The sequence below is a fragment of the Nyctereutes procyonoides genome, unplaced genomic scaffold, assembly GCF_905146905.1.
Source record: "Nyctereutes procyonoides isolate TBG_1078 unplaced genomic scaffold, NYPRO_anot_genome, whole genome shotgun sequence".
NCBI classification, from domain to species: Eukaryota; Metazoa; Chordata; class Mammalia; order Carnivora; family Canidae; genus Nyctereutes; species Nyctereutes procyonoides.
The window spans coordinates 11215451-11231798 of record NW_026575041.1 but is presented as its reverse complement, the minus strand read 5'-3'; the positions used below and the strand labels follow the sequence as shown (position 1 = coordinate 11231798).

Here is a 16348-nt window from a genome sequence, read left to right as displayed (position 1 = left end):
TAACTAACCTATATTTACCAGTAACTTAGCAAAAGACTCAATCATAATTCCTATCAAAAGTTTTAAGAATAAAAAAAAAAAGTTTTAAGAATAGTTTCCATAATTAACTACTCAACAATCATCACAAACTATACTAAGTGTTTACTGTGTATTAAAAGTCACTATAAAGAATATGAAGACATTTCAATTTAGGGAATTAGGACACATGTAGAGACAAAGATAATCAGTTATACAAAGCAGTCCTTGATAAGCAACAACTACACAGTATAGTACCAAAAAAGAACCACAAAATCTCTGAGAATAAAAAGATAACTTTCAGGGAGACAAGGACAATGAGAGTGATGGGAATGGTTTGATCTAATGCTTAGAGGAAGAAAAGCATCATTTGACCCTGATGTCCCCCGAAATTACTATTGCATTTTCTTTTTCATTGCCCACTTCTCAAATTAATACCTCAATGCCTCAACTTCAAATCCACCTGCAAATGGGGTGCCATCCCTACCACTGCATGGAAATACAGCAAACCTCGCCCTATAGTGAGCTGTCAAGTCCAGTGGCATTTCCTCAGTTTTATCCTGTAACTCTGACACTCAACCTAACACTTCTTCCTTCATCTGTACAGCCCAATGGACCTCTGACTTCCTCCTTTGAATTCTTTACTCATTTCTCTTCCTACAATCACTACTAGTAACATTCTTTAACATCCAATCCTCAATACTCTATTCTCTTCCCTATACTTTATTACTCCTGAAACCTTTGTCTCTAGCACCCTTTTCAACTGCCTGGACCTTCTGCACCTGAATGACCTACAGGCGCCCTAAACATGTGCCAAATTGAACTCAACATTTTTGCCCCCCTATCTCCTTGCCTTTCAGATTTCTCTATCTAAAAAACAAAACAAAACAAACAAACAAAAAAAACAGATTTCCCGATCTGTAGCGCCATCATTATCTGCCATTCTGCCTCAAAACTTTAAAATTTTCCCAATACTCTGTCCATGCCTGCTTTGCAAGATGTCTTCAATCATTTTCTTTCTTTCCCACTGCCACTCCCTAATTTTGCCCTCTGTGGGTAGTGACGACACCAAAAGTCTCTAACTAGTCTTCTTGCCTCCAAACTGTCTCCTCATCCTAGGTAATTCCAGATACAGACCTTGTTAGAATAATTTCCTAAAATACTGTTTTCATTACTTCATTCTTCTGTTAATGTTCATGTGCTTGTGTATATATAAGTATGTATGTGTGTTCTATGTATAAGACTATATAAAAACTCTCTTTCTTCATAAATGAGTCTTTTTTCTACTTCTAAGACATTTTACATACCTGGCTATCCGAACTAAATTTGTAACAGTATACAACAAAACGTCTACAACTTAGTCAAACTCATATAATAGTTTATCCCTGAACACACGTAAACTTCAATTTGAGCACTTTACGTAGAATTATAGCACACAAGTTATCTGAATAAAATTTAGGTTCAAATCCTGGTTTTGTCACTTACTTAGGCAAGGTACTTAACTCTCTGAATCTGTTTATAAAAAGGGGAACTCATATGATTGTTGTATTAAATGAAGTGATGTATGGGAAACTGTAATTCACACATTAAAAATGATAATCATTATTTTTCATCACTTCTTACCTTTCTGAAATCAACCTGTTCTTTTCAGCTAGTTGAAGTTTTATTGCCTCCATTAATGATGTCTCTATCTCCTTATCATTAGAATCTTAATCATAGACGATACTTTGTATTGTTTTATAATACACTGAGTAAAGAACCTGTCATTCCAAATAGAATCTTAGGCTTCTTATAGGCAGGAACTTAGACAATTATGTATTCCTCCAAATTCCAGTCTATTTCACTACATTGATTATACCTAGTCTAATAAGGTAGATCCTGCACATATTAATATTTAACTCTGGCCAGGAAATATATTAAATAAGAAATGTTAGGCATGACAAGCTATTGAGATAATGTGGGCATGTCTATGACATCCCTTAATACAACCCATTAGCCAACTATTTCAGAGATAAAAGGATCCCCAGTCTTACACCATTTGTTTAAGCTGTATCTGATATCAAATATCTGAGTCATGGAATTCAGTAAGTTCTTGTTTATGGATCAAATTACTAGAATAAAAGCAATAGCCCAACAAAACTAAGCTAAAGTAATTAAACATATTGATTTTTTTTAAAGTAACCAAAGTTATCATTACCTGCATACAGGCATCCTGACCTCTGATTGCAGCTATGTGAGCTGCTGTCCAACCTCTCATGGTTACTTGTGTGGTATCAGCTCCATGCCAGAGAAGCCAGTGAAGACACTAAATTAAGAAAATAACCATGTTAACAAGTGATAAGGCAGATGTTTTTTAACATCTTTAGATCTTTGAAATTTAGTCTATCATGATGAAAAACCACAGCCTGGGAAGCCCCACAAGTAAATGAAGGGGCTAGGTTTAAGAAAAACAAAAGCACAAGAACAATGAAATGGTAACCCCCACTTGGGTCTTATTTTTGGGTCAACAATAGAAAACAGTGGGAGCTGTGGCAAATTGGAGATCAAATTCCTTGTCCATAAGGTGTAAATGCTACTTAATCGCAGCCAGTTGTTACTGTAAGTGCAATGCTGATCCAAATCTTATATTTCACCAATATTCTGTAAGCCAAATTTAATTCAACAAATTCAGCAATACAGCAAACATTAAGAATTCAATGTGCCAGACACTATGCCAGATGGAAAAAAAGAGAAATAAAACCTAAATGATACCTTCAAAGAGCTCAAAATGTAAAAGAGGCTCAAAGTAATAAATAGAAACAAATATAATTTTAAAAATATGTGTAAGATTTAAGGGTAGCTCCTGGGTAAAGAGGATGTTGAGGGGAGAAAAACAGAAGGCCATATGCCAAGTGGGTGCTGTCTGATCTGGTTTTCAACCAAGTAACCAATAGGAAGAGATGAAACCAAGCAGATAAAACAGCATGTGTCAAGTCTATGGTAACATGAAACAGCAGACTAGTGGGGGAAATGACAGTAGTCACCCGTACTACAGAATAAAACAATGGGAAATGAGGTTGGAGAGAGAAGTCCCTTCTATTAAATACCTTAAACTTTATCCTATAGTGGATAGAATCACTACATGGATTTATTTTTTTTTAAGATTTTATTTATTTATTCATAGATACTACATGGATTTAAAGGTTTCAAGTAACACCAGATATTAGTTTTAGAGCAGTAACTTTATATTGAATATGAACTAAAGGTAGATGAGACAGAAAAGAAAGAAATCAATTAGCTCTAAAGCAGTAGCTGCTAGGAGATGGAGAAGACTAACTCAGGAGACAAAGATGGAACAAAATCAACGATCTAGTAGTAATCAGTTCTCACTGCATCAGTGTGCATTATGAAGTGCGCCTTCCTACAAATGTTGATATTGTGTGCTTCTGGAAAAAATGGAGACAATGCAATAATGATGCAAAGTCATTAGCCTGGAAAACTAAGAAAAGGACGGAAAAGAATACTGGTTTAGTTTTAGACTAATTTGAGATCCTATGAGCTATGCATGAGCTATTGATCAAACATCTGATATAGAAGCCAGAGCTCAAGAGAAAGCAAATCTGTGACTTGCTATGTAGTAGTGATAAAGCCAAGGAACTCTAAAAGACTACCTAGAGAGAGGATATAAAATAGGAGAGAAAAGGTCATTAGCAGAAGAATAAAAAGTACCTGTATTTATAGAGGAAGCAGAGGAGGTTAACCAAAGAAGACTGAGAGTAATCAGAAAGGCTGAAAGGATACCAGGAAGGAGAGGAAACCCCATCCTATTTGAATATAGAAGAATAAGATCATTATTTCCTCCCTCTTCAAAATCTTTAAAAAAATAATAAAAGAGCAAGATAAACAGGAATAAAACCCCATCTTTGATGCGGGAGACATCTGAAACCACAGAACAGATGGGAAAGCTACCAAAATGTAGATCCAACAGGGATTCAGAAATAAACAGAAAAAAATACTCCCCAGCATTACAAACTCATCAAGACACATTTCTCCTAGGTGAAAGGAAGACACTAAAAGACATGGTAAAAATCCATGTTTACAACAATTCAAGCAGGGCACACAAACTGGTGGAGAGTATAAAGTTATCAGTATAAAGTTATCACTCTAAAACTAACATCTGATGTTACTTGAAACCTTTCTTAAGTCAATGTTAGTGACTGTATCCCCTGCAGGATAAGTTCAAGCTATTTAATATAATTCTCTGGGCCAGATTTGGTTCCAAGAAGCAGAGAAGCCCAAACAAACAAAAATCACACAGTTTCTCTGTGTGAGAAAGCAGTCTTTGTGTGGCAGGGGAAAAAAACGGACTTTATAGTGAACAGAACTACGGCAGCCTACAGGCTGGGGAAATGTAGTAATGAAAATAAGCTACACACACACACACAACCCCAAATCATGAGGAAAAAGTCCAATGGGCTTTGCACACAACCCAAAAATTAAGTTTTGCATAAAAATACTCAATAAGCACTGCTTGTACTAGCTAAAAATTGAGACTAACTAAATATCCATCAATCAAGAAGTGGATAAATTCTAATATTAGTCTTAAGAACGCATTATCATAACATGTCTGAAAGAAATGGAGTGGGCAGCCCAGGTGGCTCAAGGGGTTTAGCACCACCTTCAGCCCAGGGGCTGATCCTGGAGACCTGGTCCCATGTCAGGCTCCCTGCATGGAGCCTGCTTCTCCTTCTGCCCATGTCTCTGCCTCCTCCTCTCTCTCTCTCGTGAAAAAGAAAGAAAAGAAAGAAAAGAAAAGAAAAGAAAAGAAAAGAAAAGAAAAGAAAAGAAAAGAAAAGAAAAGAAAAGAAAAAAAAGAAAGAAAGAAAAGAAAAGAAAGAAAGAAAGAAAAGAAAGAAAAGAAAGGAAGAAATGGAGTACATAAATGTAACCACATAGTTAAGACTCAAAAATACATTGTTGAACACAAAATGCAAGCTACAAGATGATACATATGTATGATGTCATTTACGTAAAATGTCATTAAAAGCAATAATATAATCATATGTAATAACAAAATATAGATGGGAACATTAAACACCAAATTCACAGTAATAGTTTATCTCTGGAGTTGGAAGGAGAGAAATGGCACCTGAGAGGGGTGCTAAGAGACTTCAAATGCAACTGTAATATCCCACTTATTTTCTAAAAATCTAAAATAACTATAGGAAAAATGCTAGGATTAATAGAACTAGATATTCATATATAACCCTCTGTAAGTTACCGTCAATGTTCGCCTTTGAAACTTAGCCACCACATTGTGAGGAATCACAAACAAGCCCCAGGTGGAGGGACCTCACATAAAAACCCACATGGAAGTACACCTGGGTGGCTCAGCGGTTGAGGGTGGGCCTTTGGCTCAGGGCGTGATCCCAGAATTCCAGGATGGGGATGGAGTCCCACATGGGACTCCTTGCGGGGGCGGCCATTTCTCCTCTGCCTGTGTCTCTGTGTCTCTCATGAATAAATAACCTTAAAAACACACACACACACACGAAGAGGAATTAAGGTGGCCAACGTATAGCCAGTATCTCCCATCAGACATCTGTATGAGTGAGCCTTTTGAAGATTTCAGCTCCAGCATTTAAACCTTCTAGCTGAAGCCCCACACATCATGAAACGGAGATGTGCTTTCCTTGAGATCCAAATTCCTAATTTACCTCTGAGCACAAAAGGTTATTTCATGCCACCACCCTTTGGGATAACTTGTTACAAAGGCATAGTAACCAGAACAGCAAATACTAGAATTGAAAAGAAAAATATTCCCAGTGCCTAGCATAAAATCTGTCCTAGTTGCTAAATCTTCAAAACTGCTAACCTTACTTCAGCTTAATAATGTATACAGCTGCTTACCTCCAAACTTCCAGAATGTGCTGCCCAATGTAAAGGGCTAAACTTATGGAGAATGTCAACTTCATTAATGCTGACTCCTCGTTCTATTATATCTGAAAGCTGCTTTACATCTCCAGCTCGTACTGCATCATGAATGCTACCAAAATGCACCTTCTTCCGGGCACCTACTGAAAATCAAATTGCTTAATATATATTATAAATCTAAAAAAAAAAAAAAAAAGACTAAAGCAATGATTCAAAAAAAAGCACAAAATCACTTTGGCTTTCCAAACAATTTACTACACGGATGTTTGTGATTAACATCTTAATCCCATTTAGCTCTAACACACAAAGAGCATAGAAGTTATCACTCCCATAGGTACAAGAAAAGCTGAACAAACTGAAAATCAACAACTTTTCTTGGACTTATCAAAGAACTAAGGTCTCAGGGCCAACTGCCTCCTTGAGTCTAGAAAGACATATAAATACAGAGAAACACAAACAAGTTCAGCTTACCTGAGCAAAAGCCACTGGAACCATAAATTTTGAAGCACTGAAATGATAATTTTGACAAAGAATTCTGGGCAAGAATTAGCCTATGAGGAAGAAACTCTTCAGGGCCAAAGTCTTAGAAGGCCCCTACATTTCCATAGATTTCACCCCACCAGGTAAAACCCACCAGGTTATCACTGTGAAAAGTCAAGAATCATTTCCCATCTTTGGCAGGAAAAGGGGATAAGTTATAGTTCTGAACTACAACCCAGGGCTTTCTCCATAACAAAGGCCTACTCTCCAGTGGTTTTACCAAAGCCTTATCTCACATAGGCTGATATATTCTATCAATATGATTTTCTTATCCTTCTCATATGTACTACACTAAGAAAGGGTCACAATGTTTACTTCATACACTCCATACACTCCAGTGGTCTTATATTTTATAATGTTCAAACATGAAGACTACCTTGTGATTGTGAAATACTTTAATGTGCACTGTAAGCCAGAAGTAAAGCATGAAGAAACAGTTATTAGAGGAGAAAGGAGCATAAAGTTTAATCAAGACATTTCCTAAACAAAAAGGCACGATTCCTCACTTCAAATTGTTTTCAAAAGAACTCACCAACATTTCTGGTAGATAATCTACTCAATTTTGTACTACTACTCTATATATATATATATATATATATATATATATATATATATATATACACACACACACACACACACACACTACTATATATACATATATATATCCTTTCTCCACAACTCAAATGTTAATTTCTTGAGGGTAGAATCATAGCTTATACCACCCCTTAATAAAATGCTACACGTTACTCAAAAATCCTTTCTGAGCATCTATCATGTGCCAGGCACTATGACAATATGATGGAAAATGGACATGGATCTAATACATTTTCTTTCTACCAGAACTTTAAAATCTATTTGGATAAAGCCGACAAGGTAATAAAACCAACAGTAATGCTCTAAGTATAGGTAAAATTAAGATGGTGGAGGAGTAAACATTTGAGTAAGACCTTTAAGAACAATAAAGATATATACACATGGGGAAGGGTGCAAGGAAGGTAGCAAAAATAACCAGGCCACTTAATAAGTTTAATGATTTTAATATCCTAGGCCAGACCTTCATTCTTCTCCTTTAACCTAGTACTATAAGATCTACAAATGATATTCTACCCACTTTAATCCATTTTATACAGAGACACTATCCTGATCCCTTCATACCTCTACTCCACTGTTTCTGATTATCCACTGCTGGTCTAGAGAACAAAGTCCAAACTCTCAAAATGACAAGATATACCCTCCCATAATTTGACTCCATCTAATTTTATAGCCTTTTCTTTTTCACCACATCCCATCCCAATTCATTCATTCACCCACTCAACGTTAATTTGGTGTCTACCATAAAGACAAAAAGATGAAGATAACATGGTCTCTATCCAAACTCACAGAAAGATACAAACAAATTATAAAATAATGTGGTAGGAGCAATGACAGAAATATTCTTAAAAATTTATGAAAGCACAGAAGACTTCTAACATAGCCAGGAAGAAAACGGAGGAAGAAAGGATTTCTGGGGAAGGTAGTATCTAAAAATTAATCTTCAAGGGGAGGACTGGGTGGCAAAGTCTGTCAAACATCTGCCTTGGGCTCAGGTTGTGATCCTGGAGCCCCAGGATCCAGCCTCACCATAGCCTCCCTGCTCAGCGGGGAGTCGTCTTCCTTTATCCCTCCCTGGGTTTGTGCATGCTCTAGCTCTCACCAATAAATAAAACCCTGGGTGGCTGAGCGGTTGAGCATCTGCCTTCAGCCTGGGGCGTGATGCTGGAGACCCAGGATCGAGTCCCACATCGGGCTCCCTGCATGAACCCTGCTTCTCCCTCTGCCTGTGTGTGTCTTTCTCTCTCTCTGTGTCTCTCATGAATAAATAAATAAAATCTTAAAAAAAAAATTAAAAAAGTATATATAAAAGTCCTGTAATTTTGTTAAAGAATGGATTCTCAAGGACTAGCAGTAGTTTGCCAGGTAAAATGGGAACAGGGAAAGGCATCCTCGACAGCATGAACAGGATGTAGTGAAGAAACCACAAAACAAACAACAACAAAAAAAAACCAACCATCCTACTGCTGAAGGGGATGTAAAAAGGTGTCCAGTTTAGTTACCTGAGTGGTGTGGTGCCATTAAGATAGCAGACATCAAAGGACAGAGTGGAAAAAAAAAAAAAAAAGGACAGAGTGGACATATGGATACAAACTTTGCATGTGATGACTGAGGTGCCAAAGGAAGAGTTTCAGAAGGGAGCTGTATATATGAGTCCACAGCAGATCTCAGTGTTCGGTGTCTCTGTTTTTTCTGATACCCATCCTCAACCCATACTGAAGCCAACAGCACTCTACTCTTTATAGTAATTATCCCACTAGTTATTATTTGCTCAGCATTTCTCTTTCCTCGGAGAAGGTAAGGAATGTGCCTGTCTTCTTCAGTGATATATCCTCAAGATATAGGATGGTTGAGCACCGTAGATTTCAGTAGGATTTAAGACATAGTTTTTCATACCAGAAAAAAAGCATCAGGGATGGCATTATTGGGGGGGGGGGGTAAAGACAGCATTTAAGGAGAATGGAAGAAAAGAGGATGGAAGAAAACTCATCTAAGGGAGAGGCAAGAGAGAGTAAGGAAGAAAACTAGGTAAGGCTAAAGTCATCTCTACAGAGCCAAATGCTGCGGAGAAGCCAAGGGTCCCTAAGATTTAACAAACGTTTATGTCAGTCTGGGCAAGAACTCTCAGGTATAGTGCAGGTAGAAAGAGAGGTAAGCTGAAGCGAGGGAGGATGAGAAACAGATGAACAGCTTTGGGACCCACTTAAAATTGGTCAACTAAAAAAAAAAAAAAAAAAAAAAAAAAAAAAAAAGGCCAACTAAGGAAAATTAGGAGTAACAGCTGAGAAAGGAAACTGCCATAAAGGGCCAACGCTGATGTGGGTGAAGCGAGTGTCAGAGGCCAGGGCGAACGTAGAGTCTGACTCACAAGGGGTTGCAGTCTCCCCAGAGAAGGTGGAGGGGCCTGAATCAGACACCCCTGGCATGGTGCGATCCCTCGGACTGCGGGGAGGGGTCGCGTCCAGGCCCCTGCTGCTTCGGCGGTCTTCACTTGCTGTCACCCACGAACCGCTGCAGCCGCTGCCTTCGTCGTCGCTAGGACCCGGGCCGCGGTCTTCCCGGGTTCTGTCCCAAGAGCCCCCGCAGCGGAAACCCTCGTCTTCACTTTCTCTATCCCAGAAGCCCCTGAGGCCGCGGCTGGCGTCTACGCTGCCGCTCACCCCGGAGGAGTCGCTGGCCGCGTAGCCGCGGTCTTCGCTTACTCCCTCCCAGGAATTGCTGAGGCTGTGGCCGCCATCGACGCTCCCTTCCTCCCAAGAGCCACTGAGGCGGCGGCTGCAGTAGCCACTGCCTCTCTCCCTGGGGTCGCTGGGCTGAGCGCCCCGGACTTCTCTGACAGCCTCCCAAGGATCGCTGAAGCACCGGCCGCGGTCTCCTCGGACCGGTCCCTCACAGTCACTAGTTTGACGGCTGCCCACTGCTCTTAAATTCGGGTCGCTGCTGCTGAAGCCTCGGTCTCCCCTTACGCTCTCCCAGGAACTGACGTGACGGCGGCCCCCATCTCCCCTAACTCTCTCCCGAGAGACATGGCCCAGGTCTCCACTGACCCTTCTCCAGGCAGTGCGGGAGAAGCCGGCGTCTTCACCTAACCTTCCTGTAGAGCCCCTACAGCGGTGGCCGCCGTCGTCACAGATTCTTTCCCTGTCCTCGCCGGGACTCAAGTCCTGGTCTTCGCTAACTCTTTCCCTTAACTGGCCGCCACGTTGGCCGTGTCGGCCGTTTATCTTCCACACGCGACAGCGAGGGAGGCGGCCGCCGTCCTCGATTGCTACTCCCCGCGAGTCGCTCTGGCGGCGGCCGCCGGCGGCTGGTACCCGCTCCTCCGAGTCGCTTTCCAGCGTCGCGATTCCAGCCAACAGGTGCGAGCGGCGCCGGAGCCGCGGCCTTGGAAACGGGTAAACTTCCGGCGTGCTGCGGTCATTTCCAGTTCCTCACGGCCTTGCGTCACTTCCGGCTTCTCCTCCACCTTTTCCAGGGCTTCGCCTCTGGAGAAATCGGACGGTGGTACGGGCCGGTGCTCCTGAAGCTCGGCTCGGTCTCCCTCCCGGCGTACCGAGGCCCTGTCTCCCTAATGGCCTGGCATCCGTCGCGCCTTCCATGCCTCAGCGACGCAGGTGGAGGCTCCAGGACTGCGGTTTGCGTAGGTGACCTGTGTGGCGCGGGCCGGGCGGGGCCTTTCTTCGTCCTTGGCAGGCCTAGTGTAATTTTTCAGTGTTTGTTGGAACATTGGAGGAAATGTGTTCCGACCCTGTTACGCACAGGTATGGAGAAAGACCCAGAGAGGAAGTTAGCAGCTGCACCCGCTCTCATTATTGAATGCTTATTAGTGCCAGGCTCTTGGGTAATTGCTTGGTACTTAATTCTCACAATAATTTTATAAGGTAGGTGTTGTCCCTGGTTTGTAGGTGAGGCGATTCAAGGGGTCCGTAGTTTGCTAAGACCAAACAGGTAAGTTGTGGAAGCCAGTAGAAACACAGGTCAGTAGTCAAAAGACTGCTCCAAGGTTCCTTTTAGTGTAAAGTGTTCACTTTCAATAGTTTGGCCCAAATCCTTTTCTGCAACCGTATTGCTTAATATGTATTCATTCTTCCAGTCACTCTATTGAAAATACATTGGGGGGGGGGGGGCGCTTGGCTGACTCAGTTGGTAGAGAATGCGACCGGTGATCTCAGGGTGGTGAGTTCCAGCCCCACGTTGGGCATGGAGCCTACTTAATAAATAAATTAAAAAAAGAAACTACACGGTTCGGATTTAATTTAGCAGAGACATTAGAATTATCTGCCCTCCAGGGATATCACCTACCTCAGTTCCCCTTTTACCCTGTTTTTTTTCCCATCCTTATTACCTTGCCGCACGTCTTGTTTTTAAACACATTTGGGAAATTCCCCTGAAGTACAGTAAATTGGCTTTCTTTAACTTCCATAGCCTCTTGTAATATTAGCAGTATTAATAATCGTCATGTGGTGAGTTCATGAGTCTGACACTGTAATAAGCACTTTGTATTAATTTTCTTACTTAATCCTTAACATAACCTACCAGAACAGTATGACTCTTCCTTTTTACAGATAACAGTACCAAAGTTAATTGCCTGAAGATTCACAGCTAGTAAGTATTAACTGAATTAGGTGTCCAATCTAGATCTTTGATTTTGCCAGACATACTTCTCAAAGCCTTTGAATACACACAGCCTTTATTAGACTACTTATCACGTTATATTATGATTAGCTATTTAGCAGTCATGCCACCTCCCCAACTCTGAGGTTCTGGAAGGTAGGGATTGTATCATTATTCATCTTGGTGCTCCTGACATTCTGAATACTTAGTTCAAGGGGAGGGCTTAGTAACTGTGGTTGTGGGTTAGCAGGTGGCTTGATGAGCAGTTGATTGGTGGATGAACTAATAAAATCATTAGTCATCTCAATCCCCTTATTTTTAGAAATAGGGCAGCTAAGGTGTTTTGTCTTGCCAGACATCTATTGAGTTATTATAGGGGCCAGTTTCTATGCTAAATGATTTGCAAAGAGTTTCAAACTTAATCTGTATTATTATTTCTGTTTTTACAGATGAAGAAACTGCTCACATTTGGCCAAGATCACATAAGTAGGAGGTGGGGAATTGGAACGCACTCTGACTCCAAATTAATACAGTTTGTAGCCAGTTACATAATAATGGTAAAAGGCTTCATTTGTTGCTGTGTTATATGGATAAACTCACTGAGGGTTAGTACACCCTTAAAGGATACACACATGGCAGGAAGGATCAAAAAAGAAAACTGAAAACAGCAGAGAAGCAGAAAAAATAAAATCTCCCAAAATAAACTTGAGAGGGATTAAAAATAAAAGCAGATATTAATTAAATAAAATATAAAATTGATAATAACTGCTGTTTGAAAAGAACAACAAATAGACACTTAGCAAATTTAAAGAAGGAAAGAAAACAATAATGGAAACAAAGGAACATATTACAGATATGAGGGACTCCCAAAATTAGAAGTGAGTCTCAAGTAGCTTTATACTAATAATCTTGAAAATTTATTTGGACAATTTTCTAGGAAAATACAGATTTTCAAAAATTGGCTCTAGTTAGAAAAACTTAATAAACTGATAATCGTGAAAGAATATCATGTATATCCTTGACCAAAGTCACCAGGAACAAAGCATAGAGAAGAATTGAGTATGTCCCAACTATGAAGGGAGCATAACCATAACAGAATCTAAACAAGGATAATGAAAATAAAAAAAAAAAAAATCTCAGTCTCACTTATGAATACTCAGGTGAAAAACCTAAGGAAATTATGAAGCCATCAGTGCATTTAGAAAATAATGTCATAACCAAATTGGGTTAATCCCACCAATACAAGAATAGTCAACCTTAGTGAAAATTTTCTACATTAGTAGATAGAGAAAAACTATGATTTTAATTGTTACTGAAAAAGCACTTGAAAAATTAGGATTTATTACTGATTTTTTTAAGGAATACAATTCATAGGGCAGCCCGGGGCCTGATCCTGGAGACCCGGGATCGAGTCCCATGTCAGGCTCCCTGCATGGAGCCTGCTTCTCCCTCCGCCTGTGTTTCTGCCTCTCTGTCTCTGTTTCTCATGAGTAAATAAATAAAATATTTAAAAAAGAAATACAATTTATATTAAGCAAGGAACAAAAGTTTAACTGGATGAAGGGTATCAACCAGAAATAAAACACTTAATGTCATGATCCAGGCTATCTCCTTAATTCATACAATTCAACATTGTTCTGAGAATTTTGAGTCCAGTGTAATAATAATCAAAATAACTAAGGTATGAAATTAGGAAGAAATTAAGATAAATGATATTATCTACCTGGAAAATCAGTAAGACAATATTGTCAGGAAGATGGTAAGCTCAGCAACATACAGAAGATTTTGTATAAACGATACAAACAAAAATAAACTAGATATAGTCAACTTTTAAATGTAAAGAACTAAAAAATAAATAAATAAATGTAAAGAACTCATTCACATTAGCAACAATGGTGAAATCTTCTAGAAATCTATCAAGAAATAAGCAAAGCCTATATTAAAAAATCAAAACGAAAAAATAAATCATAAAACATCATTTATGGATGTTACAGAAGATCAGAACTAAGTGAAAAGATACGCTGTGTCCCTACATGAGTAGGCTCAGCATTGTAAAGATTCTACTCAGATTATAAATTTGTTGCCTTTTAAGTACAAATTCTAACAATTTTTAGTGGAAATCAAGATTTTCTTTTTATCTGGAAAAATGTAAGTGCAAGATTAACCAAAATGTTTTTTTAAAAAGAATGAGAATTTACCCAAATACACATTAGAACTACAAAGTAGTGCTGAAATAGAACTGGACAAATAGTGGAGCAAACTAAAGTTCAGAAATAACCCCATGTATACATTTATTACAGAGATGGCATTTCAAATAGAGAAATATAGGCTCTTCATTTTCATATGCAAAAATTTCAGAAGAATTAAAGATATTAACAAAGTGCTAAAAGAAAATACAGAAATTTGTTTTTATACATCTTAGGAAGGACTTCCTAAGCAAAACAAACCCCAAAGACTAGAGAGAAACAATCATTTAAAAGGCTACAAGAGGGGGTAGCCCGGGTGGCGCAGCGGTTTAGCGCCTCCTGCAGCCCAGGGCGTGATCTGGAGATCCTGGATGAGTCCCACGTCAGGCTCTCTGCATGGAGCCTGCTTCTCCCTCTGCCTCTCTCTCTCTCTCTCTCTCTCTGTCTCTATGAATAAAGAAATAAAATTTTTAAAAAATAAAAATAAAAAAAATAAAAGGCTACAAGATAATAGTACCATGAAATTGAGACCAGCAGTAGACAATGTTTATTATCAAGTCGGAAAAAGAGTAACTCTAGAAAAACTAATTAGCAAGAAGAGTGATTAAAAATACCAAAAGCAAGAACACCGGAAACTAATGAATGTTCCATGTCAACTACAAGTTGAGAAAAAAAAGCAAATTAACAATTTACTCAAACATTGAAAACAAATGCTCTGCACATCACTATGATAAAAACTAAAAGTGGATAATGAGTGTTGGGAGAAGTCTGAAGCTCCAGGTGGTGAGAGATTAAATTGCTGTGATCCATAAAGGACAATTTGGCAGTATCTGTCAAAATTCTAAATATACATTACCCTTGAGTTGGGAACTATCCAGCTGTAAAATCTTACAAATAACTTGTTCTCTTGGAGTATGATAGTCCTTGCAACACATTATGGTTGTACATAGACAACCCATCAGTGAAAGAATTGCTAAATTATGCTACATTCCTATGAAATATTACCCAGTTGTAAAAATGAAGATCAACATCATTAACATGGAAAAAAGAGTAAATGAAAAAAGGTGAAACATGCAATCTCATTTAGTATTTTAAAATTTGAAAATTTTTTCAAAGGATCTATAGAAGATTAACTCTGGTTATAGAACAAAGATGTGAAAGGAGACTGACTTTTTAAGTTTTACAAAAATTCTTCATAGGTAAAAATACAAAAGCATAAGAAAACATACTGTTATGTAAGAAAAAGTACTTTTAAGGGAATGTACGGCTCAGGAAAGATTAAGAAGCTGGTTTTGGCAAGGAGTCACTGGTAACACTCAGGAGTCAAGATGTAAAAACCCAGAATGCACAGGATTTCGAGGTAAGTGAGGGACTGATTGAAGGAAATGTCTTAAGTGAAGCATTCCAGAACACACTGAAGTGGGCATCTCAGCATTACAGAAGTGGAATTCTTTTTAAGTAGGAAGCATATGGTTCCACCTCTCCGTTTTTCCAAAGAGGGTTCTGCTTAATCCTCCATAAATCAGCTTTTTGCCTTCAGTTCCAAAGGAGGGAGCAGGGCCAACCCCAGGCCAAAAGTTAAATAAATTAAATGCATTTTGGTAACCATTTTCCTTCTGCCTAAATACTCTCTTGCAAGCATTCTCGCTCTCTCTTTGGTGTGTACCACCAAACTTTCACCCCATAGGTGCTTTTTGGCTTTTTTCTTGCTCTTTCCCACCTGCATGGCAAAGTGACCCCATATAGGATTGGGAGAAAACCCTACTTCTACAGAAGTTCAGGCCTTTCTTACAGCCTGACTTTCAATTTCTACCTCCAGATAACCTCTTTAGTCTGCTAAAACTCTCCATTTGCAGGTATGGTTAGATGCCTTGTATTTGTAAACCACTTTGAGCATTTAATAGTTGCTAAATAGATTGTAAAGAAAGTTGACGGGGAAAACAAACCTATAATCTAGAATTACCTATTTTAGGTTGTTAATTGAAAAACTTCTAATATTATATAAATAGGTTTTTTGACCAAAGCTTATTTTATTTCTAGCTAAATAAGATTACTTTGTAGTATTTTCCAGAACAGAAAAGTTAAAACTAGGTTTGAAATAAGCAAGTTATATTAGAATCAACATCATGGAGGATTATGAACAATGAATTTTGTAGGTTTTAAGAAACAAAATGCTTTTATTCTCACAAACCTCATCTATTCAAAAGACGATATTCCATCTTACATGAGGCTTCCTTTGGCTTTCCTTGCTATACTTTCCATTGTAGATTACTTACAAGTTCTAGTTCCCAGTAATACGTATTGACTATTAATTTAACATCTTTTGGGGTTACGATTCAGTGTTGCTGCTTCCTAGATCAGTTATCAGATCTATTTATTAAAATCAACTGGTTTAATTCCAATATAATTGACATTATTTAGATGTATAACTATGGAGCTTCTTAAATAGTGGAGGCGTCTGAATGAGAATCTACTAAATGAGACCCTCC

The 16348-nt window shown here is 38.8% G+C and overlaps 1 protein-coding gene across 5 annotated transcripts in view; it reads right to left on the bottom strand.

The window, feature by feature from the left end:
* The window catches only part of ANKRD42 (ankyrin repeat domain 42), a 61648-nt gene extending 51213 nt beyond the window's left edge, over positions 1–10435 (bottom strand). For 4 of the 5 annotated variants that reach the window (XR_008663844.1, XM_055320419.1, XM_055320421.1 and 1 more), the window contains exons 1-3: positions 9428–10435; positions 5905–6071; positions 2213–2320 (exon numbers count right to left, since the gene is read on the bottom strand). Coding sequence is in view for 4 of the 5 variants with exons in the window: in XM_055320419.1 (XP_055176394.1) it covers positions 2213–2320; positions 5905–6071; positions 9428–9485 (333 nt within the window). In the remaining variant the exon portion in view is untranslated. The remainder of the gene's footprint in view (positions 1–2212; positions 2321–5904; positions 6072–9427) is intronic. The other variant, XM_055320420.1, reaches the window with a different exon arrangement.
* Positions 10436–16348: the final 5913 nt, after the last annotated feature.